Here is a 25,586-nt window from a genome sequence, read left to right as displayed (position 1 = left end):
CTGTCACTCTCTGTCACTCCTTCTGCAGGGCCAACATGGGTACTCTCTGTCACTCCTTCTAATATGGATACTCTCTGTCACTCCTTCTAATATGGGTACTCTCTGTCACTCCTTCTAACATGGATACTCTCTGTCACTCCTTCTAATATGGATACTCTCTGTCACTCCTTCTAATATGGATACTCTCTGTCACTCCTTCTAATATGGATACTCTCTGTCACTCCTTCTAATATGGGTACTCTCTGTCACTCCTTCTAATATGGGTACTCTCTGTCACTCCTTCTAATATGGATACTCTCTGTCACTCCTTCTAATATGGGTACTCTCTGTCACTCCTTCTAACATGGATACTCTCTGTCACTCCTAATATGGATACTCTCTGTCACTCCTTCTAATATGGATACTCTCTGTCACTCCTAATATGGATACTCTCTGTCACTCCTTCTAATATGGGTACTCTCTGTCACTCCTTCTAATATGGGTACTCTCTGTCACTCCTTCTAATATGGATACTCTCTGTCACTCCTTCTAATATGGATACTCTCTGTCACTCCTTCTAATATGGGTACTCTCTGTCACTCCTAATATGGATACTCTCTGTCACTCTCTGTCACTCCTTCTGCAGGGCCAACATGGGTACTCTCTGTCACTCCTTCTAATATGGGTACTCTCTGTCACTCCTTCTAATATGGGTACTCTCTGTCACTCCTTCTAACATGGATACTCTCTGTCACTCCTAATATGGGTACTCTCTGTCACTCCTAATATGGATACTCTCTGTCACTCTCTGTCACTCCTTCTGCAGGGCCAACATGGGTACTCTCTGTCACTCCTTCTAATATGGATACTCTCTGTCACTCCTTCTAATATGGGTACTCTCTGTCACTCCTTCTAACATGGATACTCTCTGTCACTCCTTCTAATATGGGTACTCTCTGTCACTCCTTCTAATATGGGTACTCTCTGTCACTCCTTCTAATATGGATACTCTCTGTCACTCCTTCTAATATGGGTACTCTCTGTCACTCCTTCTAATATGGATACTCTCTGTCACTCCTTCTAATATGGGTACTCTCTGTCACTCCTTCTAATATGGGTACTCTCTGTCACTCCTTCTAACATGGGTACTCTCTGTCACTCCTTCTAATATGGGTACTCTCTGTCACTCCTTCTAATATGGGTACTCTCTGTCACTCCTTCTAATATGGATACTCTCTGTCACTCCTTCTAACATGGATACTCTCTGTCACTCCTTCTAATATGGATACTCTCTGTCACTCCTTCTAACATGGGTACTCTCTGTCACTCCTAATATGGGTACTCTCTGTCACTCCTTCTGCAGGGCCAACATGGGGTACTCTCTGTCACTCCTTCTGCAGGGCTAACATGGGGTACTCTCTGTCACTCCTTCTGCAGGGCTAACATGGGGTACTCTCTGTCACTCCTTCTGCAGGGCCAACATGGGGTACTCTCTGTCACTCCTTCTGCAGGGCCAACATGGGGTACTCTCTGTCACTCCTTCTGCAGGGCTAACATGGATACTCTCTGTCACTCCTTCTGCAGGGCCAACATGGATACTCTCTGTCACTCCTTCTGCAGGGCCAACATGGGGTACTCTCTGTCACTCCTTCTGCAGGGCTAACATGGGGTACTCTCTGTCACTCCTTCTGCAGGGCCAACCTGGATACTCTCTGTCACTCCTTCTGCAGGGCCAACCTGGGGTACTCTCTGTCACTCCTTCTGCAAGGCCAACCTGGGTACTCTCTGTCACTCCTTCTGCAGGGCCAACCTGGGTACTCTCTGTCACTCCTTCTGCAGGGCCAACCTGGGTACTCTCTGTCACTCCTTCTGCAGGGCCAACCTGGGTACTCTCTGTCACTCCTTCTGCAGGGCCAACCTGGATACTCTCTGTCACTCCTTCTGCAAGGCCAACCTGGGTACTCTCTGTCACTCCTTCTGCAGGGCTAACATGGGGTACTCCCTGTAACTCCTTCTGCAGGGCCAACATGGATAGTTGTTGTTGTGGTTTGTCATGCCAGTAGTATGTTTGAACTCTAAAAAAAGAATGGACACACTGTCAGATTCTTGTTTTACCTCCCAACCAGGACTATTGTAGTCCAGAGTGGTGGTACACCCTTACAGCCAGTGGGAAGTTTTCATAGATGAAAAATACAAGCCTTTAGCCTAATCTTCAAACTAAGCAACACATGCTATTCAACAATTTAGCCTACACTTTAAAGGGGAAATCTGGGATTTAACAAAGTGGAAACCCAGCCACTTTTTTTTGATAAACAGTTGAGGGATGATGCTGGTAAAATGTATATATCAATTCCAGATTGGCCCTTAAATGTAAGCCAGCCACCCTCTATATCGGTCCTTAGTCTAGGGCCTCTCATTGCTTTATTAGACAGCAGTCTGATAATGATGTCACCTGGCAGCCAAACCTCCGAAAGTTCCAACTCTTCATTCAAAGAATCAATCATGGACGCTCTTACTGAACGCTGTGGCTGCTTTGTGCATGGACACTCTTACTGAACGCTGTGGATGCTTTGTGCATGGACACTCTTACTGACCGCTGTGGCTGCTTTGTGCATGGACACTCTTACTGACCGCTATGGCTGCTTTGTGCATGGACGCTCTTACTGACAGCTGTGGATGCTTTGTGCATGGACACTCTTACTGACAGCTGTGGATGCTTTGTGCATGGACACCCTTACAGACCGCTGTGGATGCTTTGTGCATGGACACCCTTACAGACCGCTGTGGATGCTTTGTGCATGGACACCCTTACAGACCGCTGTGGATGCTTTGTGCATGGACACCCTTACAGACCGCTGTGGATGCTTTGTGCATGGACACCCTTACAGACCGCTGTGGATGCTTTGTGCATGGACACCCTTACAGACCGCTGTGGATGCTTTGTGCATGGACACCCTTACAGACCGCTGTGGATGCTTTGTGCATGGACACTCTTACTGAACGCTGTGGATGCTTTGTGCATGGACACTCTTACTGAACGCTGTGGATGCTTTGTGCATGGACACTCTTACTGAACGCTGTGGATGCTTTGTGCATGGACACTTACTGACCGCTGTGGATGCTTTGTGCATGGACACTCTTACTGAACGCTGTGGATGCTTTGTGCATGGACACTTACTGACCGCTGTGGATGCTTTGTGCATGGAGACTTACTGACCGCTATGGCTGCTTTGTGCATGGACACTCTTACTGAACGCTGTGGATGCTTTGTGCATGGACACTCTTACTGAACGCTGTGGCTGCTTTGTGCATGGACACTCTTACTGACCGCTATGGCTGCTTTGTGCATGAACACTCTTACTGAACGCTGTGGCTGCTTTGTGCATGGACACTCTTACTGAACGCTGTGGATGCTTTGTGCATGGACACTCTTACTGAACGCTGTGGATGCTTTGTGCATGGAGACTCTTACTGACCGCTATGGCTGCTTTGTGCATGGACACTCTTACTGACCGCTATGGCTGCTTTGTGCATGGACACTCTTACTGACCGCTATGGCTGCTTTGTGCATGGACACTCTTACTGACCGCTATGGCTGCTTTGCATGATGTATTGTTGTCTCTAGCTTCTTGCCCTTTGTGCTGTTGTCTGTGCCCAATAATGTTTGTACCATGTTTTGTGCTGCTACCATGTTGTGCTGCTACCATGTTGTTGTCATGTTGTGTTGCTACCATGTTGTGTTGTCATGTTGTGTTGCTACCATGCTATGTTGTTGTCTTTGGTCTCTCTTTATGTAGTGTTGTGGTGTCTCTCTTGTTGTGATGTGTGTTTTGTCCTATATTTTATTTTTTATTTTTAATCTCAGCCCCCGTCCCCGCAGGAGGCCTTTTGGTAGGCCGTCATTGCAAATAAGAATGTGTTCTTAACTGACTTGCCTAGTTAGAAAAAAGGTTAAATAAATTATATATATATATATATATATATATATACTGTGGCCTACAGTCAATCACCTACAGCACGTGTCCAACTCATTCCACAGAGGTCCAAGTGTCTGTTGGATTTTGCTCCGTCCTTGATTGATGAATGAAGGTCACTAATTAGTAAGGAACTCCCATTTTTTACATTTTTTTTTTTTACATTTTAGTCATTTAGCAGACGCTCTTATCCAGAGCGACTTACTGTAGTGAATGCATACATTTAATTTCATGCATTTTTTTTCTTTTTTTTTCTTTGTACTGGCCCCCCGTGGGAATCGAACCCACAACCCTGGCGTTGCACATACCATGCTGGCGTTGCAAACACCATGCTCTACCAACTGAGCCACAGGGAAGGCCTCACCTGGTTGTCTAGGGCTTCATTGAAAAAGAAAAACAAGCAGACACTAGCACCTCCATGGAATAAATTTGACACCCCAGGTCTACTATATAGCAGCAGGAGAGAATCCAGTGAGACTGTATAGTGACAGTCAGTTATATTCCTATTGCCTGCTGTAGCTGACAGATGAGTTGCAGAAAAAAAGAGACAGAGAGGGAAAGAGTGAGAGAGCAGTGTAGTGAGGGAGGGTTTAAATCATTTAGCTGATTTCATTAGTGTCTTTATGCCGTTATGGAAGAAGAGAATTTTACCACCAGGTCAGTGAAGCGTGGCTGGCTACTGGGTTCTGTTCTCTCACTGCTCAGCGCCAACGCGTGACGTTATAACAGAGGCAGTGCATTCTGGTCCTGGTTCTAATCCTGGTCCTGGGCACCCAAAGGGCTGGACTAATACACATGATTCAAATCAAATGCTTGATGATAAGTTTATTATTTTAATCAAGTGTTAGTTCTAGGGCAAAAACAAGTAGTGAAGCGCATAACATAGCTGGTAGAAAGCTAAGCAGATGTATTAAGTCCTTATACAGTTAAACCAACATGGAGACTTCAGCACCTCTGCTAGAGTTACTGCTCTTCTGGAAGGACTATTAGACCTCTGCTAGAGTTACTGCTCTTCTGGAAGGACTATTGGACCTCTGCTAGAGTTACTGCTCTTCTGGAAGTTCTATTGGACCTCTGCTAGAGTTACTGCTCTTCTGGAAGGACTATTAGACCTCTGCTAGAGTTACTGCTCTTCTGGAAGTTCTATTGGACCTCTGCTAGAGTTACTGCTCTTCTGGAAGGACTATTAGACCTCTGCTAGAGTTACTGCTCTTCTGGAAGTTCTATTGGACCTCTGCTAGAGTTACTGCTCTTCTGGAAGGACTATTAGACCTCTGCTAGAGTTACTGCTCTTCTGGAAAGACTAATGGTCCGAGTTGTATAATAATCCTATTCCGTGTAGAGGTCGATGTGAGACTAAAGTCTTGTTCACACTGCAGGCCTGTACTAAACTGTACTGTACTGCCAATGTTATGTGTCAGCACTTCTGCCTGTGTCTAAAGCCTTGTTCACACTGCAGGCCTTAATGCTCAAATCAGTTTGGTTTTTCAAATCTGTTTTAGAATAATGACTGTCCAAACAGCAAGATACAAGTGACCGAATCAGATTTATGTGTTCAGACAGCAGTCATTTGCTGAAATGTCTACACTAGTTGTCATAGGTGTATGTGCAGTGGTGTAGGCTGATTGGTGGTGGTACTCGTGCTTTCTATCACTCAGAATTTATATAGCTAAAGCTAAACTGACAACAATGCCTGCCATGGACGTTTCCCAGTGTCTTTGAATGCTCAAAATCATATTGTACGAAAGCCTCAAAAGGATAAAATGATCAAACTTTCAAAACGTGTCCTTTTTGTCTAGCCACAGCAGTCAACTAGCTAGGTAGCCACAGCAGTCAACTAGCTAGGCAGCCACAGCAGTCAACTAGCTAGGTAGCCACAGCAGTCAACTAGCTAGGTAGCCACAGCAGTCAACTAGCTAGCTAGCCACTGCAGTCAACTAGCTAGGTAGCCACAGCAGTCAACTAGCTAGCTAGCCACAGCAGTCAACTAGCTAGGTAGCCACAGCAGTCAACTAGCTAGGTAGCCACTGCAGTCAACTAGCCAGCTAGCCACAGCAGTCAACTAGCTAGGTAGCCACAGCAGTCAACTAGCTAGGTAGCCACAGCAGTCAACTAGCTAGCTAGCCACAGCAGTCAACTAGCTAGCTAGCCACAGCAGTCAACTAGCTAGCTAGCCACAGCAGTCAACTAGCTTGGTAGCCACAACAGTCAACTAGCTAGGCAGCTGTTTAGCTTTCCACCGCATTCACTCATTTGTTTGTAAACAATTAACAAGCTAGTTAGCTACCACATGTTCTTGTCAAACTGTCAACAGAGTAGCTAGTAAGCAACAAGATATGCCAAATAAGAGTCTAAAGACCACATGAGGGCAAATAAATCCGATTTGACAAGTCGCATGGCCAGAAATCAGATTTGTGTCTGAATTTAAACCACCTACGAAGGTGGTTTGAAATGTGGCTTGAAATCAAGGGTTGGAACTGGTTGAGGGAGCAGAACCGAAAAATGTATTATTTTAGGAACAGAACCCGAACCGGAAACTAAAGTGATCTATAGTGTTCCGGAACAGAACCGTTATTTTAAAAGTGTGGGAACCGGTTAATAACGCGCCCTACACAGTCACTGTGTAGGGCGTGTTATTAACCGGTTCCCACACTTTCATTATGATTAAACCATGCAGCTATGGCAAAATACAATTTGCTCTTAACGACTTTCCTATACAGATTAAATTGCTTACCGACTGCATAGCACTCACTGATTGGTGAAATAATTTAATGTGGAGCTAAATGTAAAAAAATAATAATAATTGATTTCAGAGGTTTAAAAAGGAACATAAAGAAAATAATATAAACCGGTACTTTGTTTTGGTTCGAACCGGTTCAGAACTTTATTTTGCTTTTGGAACAGTGGAACGGAACAAAAACAAATAATGGTTCTGTTCAGAACTAAACGATTGGAAAATCATTTTGGTTACAAAAGCAAAATGGCTTTTTGGTTGTTCAGACTGCAGGACAAAGAACAGATTCGAGTCAGATATGCAATAAATAGGATTTGAGCCACTTAAAACTGGCTTTAAACCTGCCCTGCAAAGGACTATGGGAACTGTAGTTCTTTATATTAACTGTAGTTCTTTATGGCATAATACAGGGTTTCCCAAACACGTTTCAGTTTTTGCCCTAGCACTACACAGCTAATTCAGATCAGGAAACCCTGGTATAATGGGCCTTATCCATTTAAAAAAATATATAACCTTTATTTAACTGGGCAAGTCAGTTAAGAACAAATTCTTACTTACAATGACGGCCTACCGGGAAACAGTGGGTTAACTGCCTTGTTCAGGGGTAGAAAGACAGATTTTTACCTTGTCAGCTCAGGGATTCAATCCAGCAACCTTTTGGTTACTGGCCCAACGCCCTAACCACTAGGCTACCTGCCGCCTCAATGTAGCTTTTCTATTTCCTGTAAGAATTATACAGATAATATTTCCGTAATAGTAGGGCAAGCGAATGTGGGCATAGAGTGCAGAATAGATCAAGACAAGCATGATTAATTATTGTAGTTAGAATGACCAGGAGATGACTTGTAAGACAAAGTAGTCAGATCTTAGCCATTGTGGTATTTGTGTAGACATATGAAGGCCTATGCTACCTGGGTCTATTTGCCTGGTACTTTGACAGTGGATAAGAACCAAATATACCCAAGATCGTTCCACTTTATGATACAAGTATCAAACTTGGTACGCTAATACTAGATACCTTAATGACTTCTTTGGGATTGGTGTCCCTTCCACGAGACGGTTGAGCTTACGTAGGCTAATGTGATTAGCATGAGGTTGTAAGTAACAAGAACATTTCCCAGGAAATAGACATATCTGAAATTGGCAGAAATCTTAAATTCTTGTTAATCTAAATGCACTGTCCAATTGATAGTAGCTATTACAGTGAAATAATACCATGCTATTGTTTGAGGAGAGTACACAATTTTGAACATGAAAAGTTATTAATGAACAAATTAGGCACATTTGGGCAGTCTTGATACAAAATCTTTATCAGTAATGCAATGGTTTATTGGATCATTCTATAACTTTGCACATACACTGATGCCATCTAGTGGCCAACATCTAAATTTCACCTGGGCTGGAATAATACATTATGACCTTTCTCTTGCATTTCAAAGATGATGGTACAAAAAAAATACAAAAGAATGGTTGTTTTTTTCTTTGAATATTCTTTTACCAGATGTTGTGTTATATTTTACTACATTTCTTTCACATTTCCGCAAACTCCAAAGTGTTTCCTTTCAAATGGTCCCAAGAATATGCATATCCTTGCTTCAGGTCCTGAGCTACAAGCAGTTAGATTTGGGTATGTCAGTTTAGGCGTAAATTTAACCTCTTGTCGTTCGCCTAGGATAGGGGGCGCTACAGCGATTTTTGAAAAAAATTCGTGCCCATTTTAAACAGCCTCCTACTCAAACTCAGAAGCTAGGATATGTATATAATTAATACTTGTGGATAGAAAACACCCTAAAGTTTCTAAAACTGTTTGAATGGTGTCTGTGAGTATAACAGAACTCATATGGCAGTCAAAACCCCGAGACCGATCGTAACAGGAAGTGGAATTCTGAATTGCGGACTCAACTTCATCAGTTTGCCTGTAAATCACACTATGAGCATTGTTCATTGAGCACTTCCTATTGCTTCCACTAGATGTCCCCAGTCTTTACAAAGTGATTTGAGCCTTCTACTGTGAAAACTGAATGAATGAGACGCAGTGGAACGTGGTCACACGGAGAGGGCCATCACCATTATGACGCCGGTGCCCCTGGCTACCCTCCCCTTTCGAAACGTTTTGAAACACAATGCAATCGTCCCCCTTGAATCTTATTGGAGCTCTGGTTGAAAAAGGCCCTAAAGATTTATGTTATACAACGTTTGACATGTTTGAACGAACCTAAATAAAAAAAAAATGCATTTTTTCGAAAGTGGAGTCCCGCGCACGACGGAACTTTTGGTGCAGCCTTCAGAACGCGCTAACAAGAACAAGCTATTGGAACATAAAGGATTAACTTTATTAACTTTTTCGAACGAAAATACATTTGTTGTGGACCTGGGATTCCTAGAAGTGCTTTCTGATGAAGATAATCAAAGGTAAGGGATTATTGACAATAGTATACAAGACTAGAATTGATATGCGATTGTTCCAAGATGGCGCTGACCTGTATTGCTAGCCTATTTTCTGAGTATCGCATCCCCTTTTATCGCAAAGTGTGATTACCCAGTAAAGTTATTTTTAAATCTGGCATTACAGGTGCTTTCAAGAGATATTCATCTATAAATCTTAGAATGACAATATTACATTTTAAAAATGTTTTCGAATAGTAATTTACTAAATTGTAGCGCTGTTTCACAGGATGCATTTGAGGGAAAATAGTTAGTCAACGTTACGCGCCGATGTAAAATGCTGTTTTTATATATAAATATGAACTTTATCGAACAAAAGAATGCATGTATTGTGTAACATGATGTCCTAGGGGTGTCATCTGATGAAGATTGTCAAAGGTTAGTGCTGCATTTAGCTGTTTTTTGGTTATTTGTGATGCATGTGGTTGGTCGGAAAATGGCTATGTGGCTACTTTTACAATATACTCCTCTAACATAATCTAATGTTTTGCTTTTGCTGTAAAGCCTTTTTGAAATCGGACAACGTGGTTCGATTCAGGAGAGGTGTATCTATAAAACGATATAACATAGTCCTATATTTGAAAAATATATATATTACATTTCGTTAAGCTAATGGGGATAGGATTTTTCACTGGATGCGGGACAGAGCCCGACCAGGGGTTAAAAAAAGGGTCTAATCGTACCACAAGGAACATTTTAAAGACTGAAGGCAGTCTAGGAAGCCAGTCAGTCAACCATGGTGTCCATTTTAATAAAATGGCTGCCATCTGTATTTCCTGTTCGAAGAAAATTAGCTAAATTCATTCGGAACAATATCAAAAGGACTTTCTAATGTTATCTACCCACTAAATAAACCCCACAGATAATATAGACAATAATTGTGATCATAAAATACTCTTAACACCATCATGTGGGTCATATTGAGGTCAGTCCAGGGAAACATTTTTTGGACTTTGTGACAGAGCTACCAAATTTCACACACAGCTGGGCTACTGTATGTCTGAATAAGTATCTTTTTGGCTATAGTGCCGTCACAGATTTTGTCCATTACCCCCCTGGCGGCCTTTCCTAGTATGGCCACCAACCAGGTGAATGGGGCCATACTGGACAGGATTTACATGGCCATATCTCCATAAATAATAGGTGCATACAGCCCAATGATAAAACAATATTTGAGGAGGTCTGGAAAACACAATAAACACAACATGCCATTTATACGTATATGTCACGTCCTGGCCAGTATAAGGGTTAATTAGTATTGTAGTTTGGTCAGGACGTGGCAGAGGGTATTTGTTTTATGTGGTTCAGGGTGGTGTGTTTGTTTAAAGCGTGTTTGATTTAGTATTTCCGGGTTTTTGGTTGATGGTCTATGTTTATGTATTTCTATGTGTAGTCTGGTGAGTGTGTTCTATGTTTGGTTAATTGGGGTTGGGACTCTCAGTTGAAGGCAGGTGTTGTCTATCTGCCTTTGATTGAGAGTCCCATATATTAGGGTGTGTTTGTGTTTGTTATTTGTGGGTGATTGTTCCGTGTTTAGCGTAAGTAAGCCTAACAGGACTGTCAGTTTATCGTTCGTTTTCTTGTTTGTTGTTTTGTATTCGTGTTGATTTAATTAAATGTTCAAAATGAACAACTGCACACCTGCTGCGTATTGGTCTACCTTTTCCGATGACGATTTCGCATTATCGTCAGAAGACGAAGATATTTGTGACAGAATCACCCACCACTCAAGGACCAAGCAGCAGAGGAAGGAGCAGAAGGAATTTGAGTTGGACTGGCGGGAGAAGTGGACCTGGGAGGAAATTCTGGACGGGGCCGGACCTTGGCATCAGGCTGGGGATTATCGCCGCCCGCAGTGGGAAATTGAGGCAGCCAAGGCAGAGAGGCGGAGGTACGAGGCCATGGACGCGCTGAGGGAGAAGCACGAGAGGCACCCCCAAGACATTTTTTGGGGGGGGCACACGGGTAGTTTGGCTAGGCGTAGGAAGAGCCGGAAGCCAGCTACCCGTGGTTATATGGAGGAGCGTATGGGGTGGAGAGCGCTATGTTTCGCTGAGAAGCGCACTATCTCACCCATACGCACGCACAGTCCGGTGCGAGTTATTCCAGCCCCTCGCAGGTGCCGTGCTAGAGCGGGCATCCAGCCTGGTAGGAGGATGCCTGCGCAGCGCATCTGGTCGCCGGTACGCCTCCGAGGACCAGGCTACCCAACTCCCGCTCTACGCACGGCTACCATCAGGCCCCTGCACAGCCCAGTCTGCCCTGTACGAGCACCCCGCTCGTACAGGGCTACTAGTTCCATCCAGCCAAGGCGGGTTGTGCAGGAGGTAAGATCTAGACCGGCTGTGCGCCTCCATAGCCCTGGGTTTCCAGCTCCTGTCTCTCGTGCGGACCCGGAAGTGCGTCAACCCAGTCCGACTCGTCCTGTTCCCGCTCCCCGCACTAGCCTTCAAGTGCGTAAACCCAGCCTCGCCAGTCAACAGTCGTCGGAGCTGCCCGCCAGTCAACAGTCGTCGGAGCTGCCCGCCAGTCAACAGTCGTCGGAGCTGCCCGCCAGTCAACAGTCGTCGGAGCTGCCCGCCAGTCAACAGTCGTCGGAGCTGCCCGCCAGTCAACAGTCGCCGGAGTGGCCAGACTGCGCTGAACTGCCGGAGTGGCCAGACTGCGCTGAACTGCCGGAGTGGCCAGACTGCGCTGAACTGCCGGAGTGGCCAGACTGCGCTGAACTGCCGGAGTGGCCAGACTGCGCTGAACTGCCGGAGTGGCCAAGACTAACCTGAACTGCCGGAGTGGCCAAGACTGCCCTGAACTGCCGGAGTGGCCAGACTGCCCTGAACTGCCGGAGTGGCCAGACTGCCCTGAACTGCCGGAGTGGCCAGACTGCCCTGAACTGCCGGAGTGGCCAGACTGCCCTGAACTGCCGGAGTGGCCAGACTGCCCAGACTGTCCCGAGTTGCTAGACTGCCCAGACTGTCCCGAGTTGCCAGACTGCCCAGACTGTCCCGAGTTGCCAGACTGCCCAGACTGCCCCGAGTTGCCAGACTGCCCAGACTGCCCCGAGTTGCCAGACTGCCCCGAGCTGCCAGACTGCCCCGAGCTGCCAGACTGCCCCGAACTGCCAGAGTGGCCCGACTGCCGGGAAAGGCTAGAACCGGAGCCACCTCTTGATATAGGTGGGTTGGGGAGGGGGGGGTGTAGCACAGTGCCGTCGTTGACGGCAGCCACCCTCCCTTCCCTCCCTTTAGTAGAGGGGAATTTTTGATTTGTTTTTTGGGGTTGTTGTTTTTGTTTTGTTTTTTGTTTTAAAGGTGCTTCCGGGGTTAGCACCTTTAAGGGGGGGTACTGTCACGTCCTGGCCAGTATAAGGGTTAATTAGTATTGTAGTTTGGTCAGGACGTGGCAGAGGGTATTTGTTTTATGTGGTTCAGGGTGGTGTGTTTGTTTAAAGCGTGTTTGATTTAGTATTTCCGGGTTTTTGGTTGATGGTCTATGTTTATGTATTTCTATGTGTAGTCTGGTGAGTGTGTTCTATGTTTGGTTAATTGGGGTTGGGACTCTCAGTTGAAGGCAGGTGTTGTCTATCTGCCTTTGATTGAGAGTCCCATATATTAGGGTGTGTTTGTGTTTGTTATTTGTGGGTGATTGTTCTGTGTTTAGCGTAAGTAAGCCTAACAGGACTGTCAGTTTATCGTTCGTTTTCTTGTTTGTTGTTTTGTATTCGTGTTGATTTAATTAAATGTTCAAAATGAACAACTGCACACCTGCTGCGTATTGGTCTACCTTTTCCGATGACGATTTCGCATTATCGTCAGAAGACGAAGATATTTGTGACAGTATCCTTTAAACTTTTAGTGGTGAAAACGCATGCCAAATTACTGTTTTTTGTAAACGTTTTCATGCCTAGTTCCAATAGTTTACATGTAAATGCTCTAAAAAGTCATATATATGGGTGTTCCCTGGATTCCACTGATTGCAATGATATACTGTATAATGATGTTCTGTTTCATTTTTTAATATATTACAGGAAACCTGCCCTGAACATGTCACTTTAGGTAAAATCCCATGGGAATGTATTATGTCCAGCAAAGAGACAAGTAGTCAGTTTTAACAAAATACTTTTATGGTGAGACTTTTCAGTCTTTACTTTAAAAGTAAGTAAAATTCTAAACAAAGATGTGTAACTATAGTGGCATTACAGAATCAACCAATTATACTCAGTGATGTAGTGCTATTTCTTTAGGTACCGGAGCAAAAAAAAAAAAAAAAATGACAACCAATTATACTCAGTGATGTAGTGCTATTTCTTTAGGTACCGGAGCAAAAAAACAAAAACAAAATGACAACCAATTATACTCAGTGATGTAGTGCTATTTCTTTAGGTACCGGAGCAAAAAAACAAAAACAATATGACAACCAATTATAGTCAGTGATGTAGTGCTATTTCTTTAGGTACCGGAGCAAAAAAACAAAAACAAAATGACAACCAATTATACTCAGTGATGTAGTGCTATTTCTTTAGGTACCGGAGCAAAAAAACAAAAACAAAATGACAACCAATTATACTCAGTGATGTAGTGCTATTTCTTTAGGTACCGGAGCAAAAAAACAAAAACAATATGACAACCAATTATAGTCAGTGATGTAGTGCTATTTCTTTAGGTACCGGAGCAAAAAAACAAAAACAAAATGACAACCAATTATACTCAGTGATGTAGTGCTATTTCTTTAGGTACCGGAGCAAAAAAACAAAAACAAAATGACAACCAATTATACTCAGTGATGTAGTGCTATTTCGGAACAAAAATAAAATGACATAATTTCTCAATCAACATTTACAATGTAGGCTGTTGAATAATATCATGTTATAAAACACGTAATGCATTTTCTGGAAATGATGCTGTTATGTGCCAGTTGTTAAGACTAAGAACCGTTATAAATTGCCCATTTCAGAGATCGACTTGTCATTTCAATAGGCATAGAATACAGACATAAATCTGGGTTTATAATTCTTTTTTACCCCTCTTTCGTGGGATCCAATTGGTAGTTACAGCCTCACAAATGTGTCGGAGGAAACACCTACACCCGGCAATCGTGTCAGCATGCATTGCGACCGGCCCGCCACAGGGGTCACTAGTGCGCGATAGGACAAGGACATCCCTGCCAGCCAAATCCTCCCCTAACCCAGACAACGCTGGGCCAATTGTGAGCCGCCCCATCGGTCTCCCGGTTGCGACAGAGCCTGGCCTCGAACCCAGAGTCTCTAGTGGCACAGCTAGCACTGCAATGCAGTGCCTTAGACCACTGACACAGAGCCTGGCCTCGAACCCAGAGTCTCTAGTGGCACAGCTAGCACTGTGATGCAGTGCCTTAGATCACTGAGACAGAGCCTGGCCTCGAACCCAGAGTCTCTAGTGGCACAGCTAGCACTGCGATGCAGCAGTGCCTTAGACCACGGCACCACTCAGGAGGGCTGGGTTTATGATTAGAATTAAATGTTGCCATGGTTTGCTTAGATTAACTTGGTAGCCTATAGCCATGATGGTTTACGTTTCCTCCTGCTCGGTGTGCGCCCAGTGCAAGGCTCCCAGGCACCTGCCCAGAGGTAAGTTACAACCCTTACCCGTTCCACAACGGCCGTGGTCGCACCTGTCGGTGGACTTCCTGGCGGATCTTCCACCCTCACAGGGTAACACCACGATCCTGGTCGTTGTGGATCGGTCTTCTAAGTCCTGCCGTCTCCTCCCTTTGCCCGGTCTCCCTACGGCCCTACAGACTGCGGAGGCTCTGTTCACCCACGTCTTCCGACACTACGTGGTGCCTGAGGACATAGTCTCTGATCGGGGTCCCCAGTTCACGTCCAGGGTCTGGAGAGCGTTCATGGAACGTCTGGGGGTCTCGGTCAGCCTCATCTCAGGTTTTCACCCCGAGAGTAACGGGCAGGTCAGGAGTCAGGAGATAAGAGGGAAAATTATTTAGCAGAAGGGAAAGAGGATAGAAGAGGAGAGAGTAGTGGGAGATAGAGAAAATATTATGGCGGCGCATGAGTAGCCCTGTGACACCACCGCAAAGACCAGATAGTACACTAAATTAGAAAGGGTTCAGCCCTGTCTGTAAAACCTGCAGGGAGAGAAGCAAACTGGGATAGAAAAACACAAACACATAATTGACAAAGCTACAAAAGAGCAAAATTAGATCATCTGTAAATAACTAGGTAAGATACTCAAGAGAGGGAAGCCTTCCTCTCTTTCTTTCCTTCCTCAAACAACATCGCAGAAAAACTCGGCAGAATGTCTTCATTTTGGCGACAGCACCGCTGCTTACAGCTACCGCTGAACAACAGGGGAGACTGGAGTACTAGCACTAACTGCCTAACAGAGGTGAAAGACACCTCCCCGCACTGATTGATGATTGTGTGGTAGAGGTGAAGAAAACACCCCCTACAATACAACACACCCACAAATTAGCAAGACTGTTACACAAATAGGCCTGCAACAAATCTAAATCCAGCATGACAGTCAAAAAGTACGGAACAATCAAACAGTTCAAACAGCAGGGATTAACTAGGCTACTAGGGAAAGACAGCACCTAGCAAGACAATACTAACAGATACTGTTGAATCAACTGTCCCAGGTATATAATACTAACAGATACTGTTGAATCAACTGTCCCAGGTATATAATACTAACAGATACTGTTGAATCAACTGTCCCAGGTAGACAATACTAACAGATACTGTTGAATCAACTGTCCCAGGTAGACAATACTAACAGATACTGTTGAATCAACTGTCCCAGGTAGATAATACTAACAGATACTGTTGAATCAACTGTCCCAGGTAGACAATACTAACAGATACTGTTGAATCAACTGTCCCAGGTAGACAATACTAACAGATACTGTTGAATCAACTGTCCCAGGTAGACAATACTAACAGATACTGTTGAATCAACTGTCCCAGGTAGACAATACTAACAGATACTGTTGAATCAACTGTCCCAGGTATATAATACTAACAGATACTGTTGAATCAACTGTCCCAGGTAGACAATACTAACAGATACTGTTGAATCAACTGTCCCAGGTAGACAATACTAACAGATACTGTTGAATCAACTGTCCCAGGTATATAATACTAACAGATACTGTTGAATCAACTGTCCCAGGTAGACAATACTAACAGATACTGTTGAATCAACTGTCCCAGGTAGACAATACTAACAGATACTGTTGAATCAACTGTCCCAGGTAGACAATACTAACAGATACTGTTGAATCAACTGTCCCAGGTAGACAATACTAACAGATACTGTTGAATCAACTGTCCCAGGTAGACAATACTAACAGATACTGTTGAATCAACTGTCCCAGGTAGACAATACTAACAGATACTGTTGAATCAACTGTCCCAGGTATATAATACTAACAGATACTGTTGAATCAACTGTCCCAGGTAGACAATACTAACAGATACTGTTGAATCAACTGTCCCAGGTAGACAATACTAACAGATACTGTTGAATCAACTGTCCCAGGTAGACAATACTAACAGATACTGTTGAATCAACTGTCCCAGGTATATAATACTAACAGATACTGTTGAATCAACTGTCCCAGGTAGACAATACTAACAGATACTGTTGAATCAACTGTCCCAGGTAGACAATACTAACAGATACTGTTGAATCAACTGCCCCAGGTAGACAATACTAACAGATACTGTTGAATCAACTGCCCCAGGTAGACAATACTAACAGATACTGTTGAATCAACTGCCCCAGGTAGACAATACTAACAGATACTGTTGAATCAACTGTCCCAGGTAGACAATACTAACAGATACTGTTGAATCAACTGTCCCAGGTAGACAATACTAACAGATACTGTTGAATCAACTGTCCCAGGTAGACAATACTAACAGATACTGTTGAATCAACTGTCCCAGGTAGACAATACTAACAGATACTGTTGAATCAACTGCCCCAGGTAGACAATACTAACAGATACTGTTGAATCAACTGTCCCAGGTAGACAATACTAACAGATACTGTTGAATCAACTGTCCCAGGTAGACAATACTAACAGATACTGTTGAATCAACTGTCCCAGGTAGACAATACTAACAGATACTGTTGAATCAACTGTCCCAGGTAGACAATACTAACAGATACTGTTGAATCAACTGTCCCAGGTAGACAATACTAACAGATACTGTTGAATCAACTGTCCCAGGTAGACAATACTAACAGATACTGTTGAATCAACTGTCCCAGGTAGACAATACTAACAGATACTGTTGAATCAACTGTCCCAGGTAGACAATACTAACAGATACTGTTGAATCAACTGTCCCAGGTAGACAATACTAACAGATACTGTTGAATCAACTGTCCCAGGTAGACAATACTAACAGATACTGTTGAATCAACTGTCCCAGGTAGACAATACTAACAGATACTGTTGAATCAACTGTCCCAGGTAGACAATACTAACAGATACTGTTGAATCAACTGTCCCAGGTAGACAATACTAACAGATACTGTTGAATCAACTGTCCCAGGTAGACAATACTAACAGATACTGTTGAATCAACTGTCCCAGGTAGACAATACTAACAGATACTGTTGAATCAACTGTCCCAGGTAGACAATACTAACAGATACTGTTGAATCAACTGTCCCAGGTAGACAATACTAACAGATACTGTTGAATCAACTGTCCCAGGTAGACAATACTAACAGATACTGTTGAATCAACTGTCCCAGGTAGACAATACTAACAGATACTGTTGAATCAACTGTCCCAGGTAGACAATACTAACAGATACTGTTGAATCAACTGTCCCAGGTAGACAATACTAACAGATACTGTTGAATCAACTGTCCCAGGTAGACAATACTAACAGATACTGTTGAATCAACTGTCCCAGGTAGACAATACTAACAGATACTGTTGAATCAACTGTCCCAGGTAGACAATACTAACAGATACTGTTGAATCAACTGTCCCAGGTAGACAATACTAACAGATACTGTTGAATCAACTGCCATACAATATTCTTGCTACTCTTGTAGGAGCTGATGTCCTTCCAAACCTCACCTCACACCCCCTCACACCCCCTCACCTCCCCTCACACCCCCTCACACCCCCTCACACCCCCTCACACCCCCTCACCTCCCCTCACCTCCCCTCACACCCCCTCACACCCCCTCACACCCCCTCACACCCCCTCACCTCCCCTCACCTCCCCTCACCTCCCCTCACACCCCCTCACACCCCCTCACCCCGTCACCAGAGCAGCTGTGCCTGACGCCACCCTGCCACTTACTCATACCTCAGCCCTGCTGTAGTACTCTACCCCTCAGCCCTGCTGTAGTACTCTACCCCTCAGCCCTGCTGTACTACTCTACCCCTCAGCCCTGCTGTACTACTCTACCCCTCAGCCCTGCTGTAGTACTCTACCCCTCAGCCCTGCTGTAGTACTCTACCCCTCAGCCCTGCTGTACTACTCTACCCCTCAGCCCTGCTGTACTACTCTACCCCTCAGCCCTGCTGTACTACTCTACCCCTCAGCCCTGCTGTAGTACTCTACCCCTCAGCCCTGCTGTAGTACTCTACCCCTCAGCCCTGCTGTAGTACTCTACCCCTCAGCCCTGCTGTAGTACTCTACCCCTCAGCCCTGCTGTAGTACTCTACCCCTCAGCCCTGCTGTAGTACTCTACCCCTCAGCCCTGCTGTAGTACTCTACCCCTCAGCCCTGCTGTAGTACTCTACCCCTCAGCCCTGCTGTAGTACTCTACCCCTCAGCCCTGCTGTAGTACTCTACCCCTCAGCCCTGCTGTAGTACTCTACCCCTCAGCCCTGCTGTAGTACTCTACCCCTCAGCCCTGCTGTAGTACTCTACCCCTCAGCCCTACTGTAGTACTCTACCCCTCAGCCCTGCTGTAGTACTCTACCCCTCAGCCCTGCTGTAGTACTCGACCCCTCAGCCCTGCTGTAGTACTCTACCCCTCAGCCCTGCTATAGTACTCTACCCCTCAGCCCTGCTGTAGTACTCTACCCCTGGTCACTACGGGCCCTGGTCACTAAGGGCCCTGGTTATGGGCCCTGGTCACTACGGGCCCTGGTCACTACGGGCTCTGGTCACTACGGGCCCTGGTCACTACGGGCTCTGGTCACTACGGGCTCTGGTCACTACGGGCCCTGGTCACTACGTGCCCTGGTCACTACGGGCCCTGGTCACTACGGGCCCTGGTCACTACGGGCCCTGGTCACTACGGGCCCTGGTCACAACACTATAAAGGGAATAGGGTGTCATTTGAGACACAACCATTGTCTGTCGGTATAAAAACTGATATCCTGTCAAAACAGGACAACAGATTAATCCAGCCTCCCCTCCCTGCTGCCTTTCGGCCTGGGACCGGTCTACGCCACTGAACTCTTGTCCTGAGCAGCTGGATGCAGAACGAGGTGTGTTTTTCTTTCTGGACTTAACGTTGGTGTTGGTTTAAGAGCCCGGGGCTGTGGGATCCTTTGTGCCATTTAACAGAGGACTTAGTCGTCTTGGTTGGGTTTATATTTTTATTATCCGCTAAACTGTGGTTGGAGGGCATGGCGGAATGACCTCCAAATCTGTCAGTCACTGGGGGGCGGAGGTGGAATCTGTCAGTCACTGGGTTAAAGAGGTGGAATCTGTCAGTCACTTGGGGAAGAGGTGGAATCTGTCAGTCACTGGGTTAAAGAGGTGGAATCTGTCAGTCACTGGGTTAAAGAGGTGGAATCTGTCAGTCACTGGGTTAAGAGGTGGAATCTGTCAGTCACTGGGGGGAGGAGGTGGAATCTGTCAGTCACTGGGGGAGGAGGTGGAATCTGTCAGTCACTGGGGGAGGAGGTGGAATCTGTCAGTGTCAAAGGAATTCTATATCTTTGATGATAATAATCAATAATCAATTCGCCTTGACTAATGCCCAAGGTTTGTAAGACAATGGGTTAAATAATTAGGCAAGGACTCAGCTTTCTGCAAAAGGTATCTGTAGCTTTATTCAGAGAACGTTCTGAGGTCAGGATAACAAAACAGTCATTTTATAGTTCTTGCTTACTTACGCACATGCATTTACACACAAACTGTTGGTGACCTGCTTCCCCCACAAACTTCTCACACTGTTTATCACTATCCCGAGCTCGCCTGTTCCTTTCCCTCAAGGTTAGAAATGCTTTGAAGCTTTTACTCCCAGGACCATCTGTCTCCTGGTGTCCCTCCTAATTGTATACACACATTTCTTTCCCTATCCCGTGGTTCCTGGACTTTCCAGAACTAATCAAACTTATCGATCCCTACATTGATCATTACATTGATTATTCATTAACCATTCTGTATGACTAATAATTCATCATGGTCTATTGATTCATTTACCTTTATTAGATAATTCTCTTATCAGTCAGTCACTGGGTTAAAGAGGTGGAATCTGTCAGTCACTGGGTTAAAGAGGTGGAATCTTTCAGTCACTGGGTTAAAGAGGTGGAATCTTTCAGTCACTGGGTTAAAGAGGTGGAATCTTTCAGTCACTGGGTTAAAGAGGTGGAATCTTTCAGTCACTGGGTTAAAGAGGTGGAATCTTTCAGTCACTGGGTTAAAGAGGTGGAATCTGTCAGTCACTGGGGGGAGGAGGTGGAATCTGTCAGTCACTGGGTTAAAGAGGTGGAATCTGTCAGTCACTGGGTTAAAGAGGTGGAATCTGTCAGTCACTGGGTTAAAGAGGTGCAATCTGTCAGTCACTGGGGGGTAAAGAGGTGGAATCTGTCAGTCACTGGGTTAAAGAGGTGGAATCTGTCAGTCACTGGGTTAAAGAGGTGGAATCTTTCAGTCACTGGGTTAAAGAGGTGGAATCTGTCAGTCACTGGGGGTAAAGAGGTGGAATCTGTCAGTCACTGGGGGGAAGAGGTGGAATCTGTCAGTCACTGGGGGGAGGAGGTGGAATCTGTCAGTCACTGGGTTAAAGAGGTGGAATCTGTCAGTCACTGGGGGAGGAGGTGGAATCTGTCAGTCACTGGGTTAAAGAGGTGGAATCTGTCAGTCACTGGGGGGTAAAGAGGTGGAATCTGTCAGTCACTGGGTTAAAGAGGTGGAATCTGTCAGTCACTGGGTTAAAGAGTGGAATCTGTCAGTCACTGGGTTAAAGAGGTGGAATCTTTCAGTCACTGGGTTAAAGAGGTGGAATCTGTCAGTCACTGGGGGGAGGAGGTGGAATCTGTCAGTCACTGGGGGGAGGAGGTGGAATCTGTCAGTCACTGGGTTAAAGAGGTGGAATCTGTCAGTCACTGGGTTAAAGAGGTGGAATCTGTCAGTCACTGGGTTAAAGAGGTGGAATCTGTCAGTCACTGGGGGGTAAAGAGGTGGAATCTGTCAGTCACTGGGTTAAAGAGGTGGAATCTTTCAGTCACTGGGTTAAAGAGGTGGAATCTGTCAGTCACTGGGGGTAAAGAGGTGGAATCTGTCAGTCACTGGGGGGAGGAGGTGGAATCTGTCAGTCACTGGGGGGAGGAGGTGGAATCTGTCAGTCACTGGGTTAAAGAGGTGGAATCTGTCAGTCACTGGGGGAGGAGGTGGAATCTGTCAGTCACTGGGTTAAAGAGGTGGAATCATGTGATTGAAGTAGGCCTGGTATACTCATATGCTCTCGCCCGATATGTCCTCTAGTCAATCTGATATATGGTTACCAATATATTATCCGTAATATGATCCTAGGTCTACTCAATTTAACAGTTTGGTTACTGTTTGAAAAAATGTATTCTACTAGCAAAACAGTTAACCTCTGTTTGTCTTGTTTTTAGTCTGTAGCCTTTTTTTCTGCTTTAGGACACTTTTCATGTTGTCCTCTGTTGCATTCCAACACCGAGGCGGCATTGACAAGCCGTCAGTCTTCCTTCTCTCAGCAGTGTGATACTAGTTTGTACCTGTCGCCATCTGTTGGCCAGCGCATCATCCTATCGCAGACATGTGCATTAGGATGTCTTTACCCTCTGGCAGAATTGATCAGCTATAACGTTACTGGACAAAACAAAAAAACATGTCCTCCTTTCAAACTTAGCATGATCTCTCTCTCTCTCTCTCCTAATTAGGTTATACTTTAATAAAAACCCAACAATGCAGAAACTCTTTCCATCTGTCATGTTATTAATGAATAATGATCTGGTGAGGAGAGGAGACATGGAGAGAGGGAGGTTAGAGGAGAGGAGACATGGAGAGAAGGAGGTTAGGGGAGAGGAGACATGGAGATGGGGAGATTAGAGGAGACATGGAGAGAGGGAGATTAGAGGAGACATGGAGAGAGGGAGGTTAGAGGAGACATGGAGAGAAGGAGGTTAGAGGAGAGGAGACATGGAGAGAAGGAGGTTAGGGGAGAGGAGACATGGCGATGGGGAGATTAGAGGAGACATGGAGAGAGGGAGGTTAGAGGAGAGGAGGTATGGAGAGAAGGAGGTTAGAGGAGAGGAGACATGGAGAGAAGGAGGTTAGAGGAGACATGGAGAGAGGGAGGTTAGAGGAGAGGAGGTATGGAGAGAAGGAGGTTAGAGGAGACATGGAGAGACGGATGTTAGGTTAGAGGGGAGGAGATGTGTCCTTGTTTCTCTAATCCACTGTTTGTTCTGCTGTGATGGGTCTTCTCTGGGCGTCATTTCAGAGACAGCCCCCCCATGGACAGGCTAATCTGGCCCCAGTGTGTGTGTGTGTCTGTATGTAATCTGGCCCCAGAGGTCCACCAGCAGGAGGGGCCGGTCCCCCGAACCAAGACATCCAGTCACCACTGCGACCCACTCCTCAGCGCCTCAGACATATCCCAGGAGGAGCTTTGTTAACAGAGACAGACCTTCCTCTAACCTGAACTCTCCCCTGACTACCAGAGTGGCTGAGTTACACAGAGACAGACCTTCCTCTAACCTGAACTCTCCCCTGACTACCAGAGTGGCTGAGATACACAGAGACAGACCTTCCTCTAACCTGAACTCTCCCCTGACTACCAGAGTGGCTGAGTTACACAGAGACAGACCTTCCTCTAACCTGAACTCTCCCCTGACTACCAGAGTGGCTGAGATACACAGACAGACCTTCCTCTAACCTGAACTCTCCCCTGACTATGCACTCACTACTGTAAGTCGCTCTGGATAAGAGCGTCTGCTAAATGACAAAAATTTAAATTTAAATGTAATCGGTCGACCCAGTAGCTGAGGAGAGATCGGTCGACCCAGTAGCTGAGGAGAGATCGGTCCACCCAGTAACTGAGGAGAGATCGGTCGACCCAGTAGCTAAGGAGAGATACACTACATGACCAAAAACCAGTCAAGTTCTTCCACACTGATCTCGACAAACCATTTCTGTATGGACCTCGCTTTGTGTACGGGGGCATTGTCATGCTGAAACAGGAAAGGGCTTCCTCAAACTGTTGCCACAAAGTTGGAAGAACAGCATCGTCTAGAATGTCATTGTATGCTGTAGCGTTAAGATTTCCCTTCACTGGAACTAAGTGGCCTGAACCATGAAAAACAGCCCCAGACCATTATTCCTCCTCCACCAAACTTTACAGTTGGCACTATGCATTGGGGCAGGTAGCGTTCTCCTGGCATCCGCCAAACCCAGATTCGTTGGACTGCCAGATGGTGAAGCGTGACACATCATTCCAGAGAACACGTTTCCATTGCTCCAGAGTCCAATGGTGTCGAGTCCACTGTCCAGCCCCAGCCTTTGTCCAGCCTCTGTCCAGCCTCAGCCTCTGTCCAGCCACAGCCTCTGTCCAGCTTCTGTCCAGCCCCAGCCTCTGTCCAGCCCCTGTCCAGCCCCAGCTTCTGTCCAGCCCCAGCCTCTGTCCAGCCACAGCCTCTGTCCAGCTTCTGTCCAGCCCCAGCCTCTGTCCAGCCCCTGTCCAGCCCCAGCTTCTGTCCAGCTTCTGTCCAGCCCCAGCCTCTGTCCAGCCCCTGTCCAGCCCCAGCCTCTGTCCAGCCACAGCTTCTGTCCAGCCCCAGCTTCTGTCCAGCCCCAGCTTCTGTCCAGCCCCAGCCTCTGTCCAGCCCCAGCCTCTGTCCAGCCCCAGCCTCTGTCCAGCCCCTGTCCAGCCCCAGCTTCTGTCCAGCCCCTGTCCAGCCCCAGCCTCTGTCCAGCCCCAGCCTCTGTCCAGCCCCAGCCCCAGCTTCTGTCCAGCCCCATCCTCTGTCCAGCCCCAGACTCTGTCCAGCCACAGCCTCTGTCCAGGCCCAGCCTCTGTCCAGCCCCAACCTCTGTCCAGCCTCTGTCCAGCCGCAGCCTCTGTCCAGCCCCAGCCTCTGTCCAGCCCCTGTCCAGCCCCAGCTTCTGTCCAGCCCCAGCCTCTGTCCAGCCCCAGCCTCTGTCCAGCCCCAACTTCTGTCCAGCCCCAGCTTCTGTCCAGCCCCAGCCTCTGTCCAGCCCCAACTTCTTCCAGCCCCAGCCTCTGTCCAGCCCCAGCCTCTGTCCAGCCCCAACTTCTGTCCAGCCCCAGCTTCTGTCCAGCCCCAGCCCCTGTCCAGCCCCAGCTTCTGTCCAGCCCCAGCCCCTGTCCAGCCCCAGCCTCTGTCCAGCCCCAGCCCCTGTCCAGCCCCAGCCTCTGTCCAGCCCCAGCTTCTGTCCAGGCCCAGCTTCTGTCCAGCCCCAGCCTCTGTCCAGCCCCAGCCTCTGTCCAGCCCCAGCTTCTGTCCAGCCCCAGCCCCTGTCCAGCCCCAGCCTCTGTCCAGCCCCAGCTTCTGTCCAGCCCCAGCTTCTGTCCAGCCCCTGTCCAGCCCCAGCTTCTGTCCAGCCCCTGTCCAGCCCAGCCTCTGTACCACGATCAACTCTCCTCATGTCATGGCTGCTGTGAAAGGTCAGGATTACAAGTCTTATTACTCTTGGGAATCCCATTGTGACACGGGAGGGGACACTTTTTGTCTGGGGGACATTATTTGTCATGACAGGCCAAATAACCACCCTCTTCCCTGCTCTAAGGGCCCCATCAAAAGGACACCCTGTCCCTTGGGCCTGCTACCAATCTCTCTGCTCTCAGGGCCCCAACAAAAGGACCCTCTGTCCCTGGGGCCTGCTACCCATCTCCCTGCTCTAAGGGCCCGATCAAAAGGACACCCTGCCCCTGGGGCCTGCTACCCATCTCCCTGCTCTAAGGGCCCGATCAAAAGGACCCTCTGCCCCTGGGGCCTGCTACCCATCTCCCTGCTCTAAGGGCCCGATCAAAAGGACACCCTGCCCCTGGGGCCTGCTACCCATCTCCCTGCTCTAAGGGCCCGATCAAAAGGACACCCTGCCCCTGGGGCCTGCTACCCATCTCCCTGCTCTAAGGGCCCGATCAAAAGGACCCTCTGCCCCTGGGGCCTGCTACCCATCTCCCTGCTCTAAGGGCCCGATCAAAAGGACACCCTGCCCCTGGGGCCTGCTACCCATCTCCCTGCTCTAAGGGCCC

The 25,586-nt window shown here is 46.6% G+C and overlaps 1 protein-coding gene across 1 annotated transcript; it reads left to right on the top strand.

The window, feature by feature from the left end:
- The first annotated feature begins 1,534 nt into the window (after positions 1-1,534).
- On the top strand, positions 1,535-25,348 carry LOC115172180 (vegetative cell wall protein gp1-like). The gene is made up of 4 exons (XM_029729336.1): positions 1,535-1,611; positions 1,783-1,937; positions 23,832-24,995; positions 25,176-25,348. The coding sequence occupies exons 1-4, from the start codon at positions 1,535-1,537 to the stop codon at positions 25,346-25,348; spliced, it is 1,569 nt and encodes a 522-aa protein (XP_029585196.1).
- The last annotated feature ends 238 nt before the right edge of the window (positions 25,349-25,586 follow it).

Source organism: Salmo trutta, chromosome 33, assembly GCF_901001165.1.
Source record: "Salmo trutta chromosome 33, fSalTru1.1, whole genome shotgun sequence".
Classification (NCBI taxonomy): domain Eukaryota; kingdom Metazoa; phylum Chordata; class Actinopteri; order Salmoniformes; family Salmonidae; genus Salmo; species Salmo trutta.
The sequence above is the reverse complement of the archived record's forward strand: the minus strand, read 5'-3'. Positions and strand labels throughout refer to the sequence as shown.

Coding starts and splice junctions, on each gene's coding strand:
- LOC115172180 (XM_029729336.1), top strand. CDS start 1,535: ATGGATACTCTCTGTCACTCCTTCTGCAGGGCCAACATGGATACTCTC. Junction 1,612..1,782: donor TTCTGCAGGGCCAACATGGG/GTACTCTCTGTC, acceptor CTCCTTCTGCAG/GGCCAACCTGGGTACTCTCT. Junction 24,996..25,175: donor TGTCATGGCTGCTGTGAAAG/GTCAGGATTACA, acceptor CTCTGCTCTCAG/GGCCCCAACAAAAGGACCCT.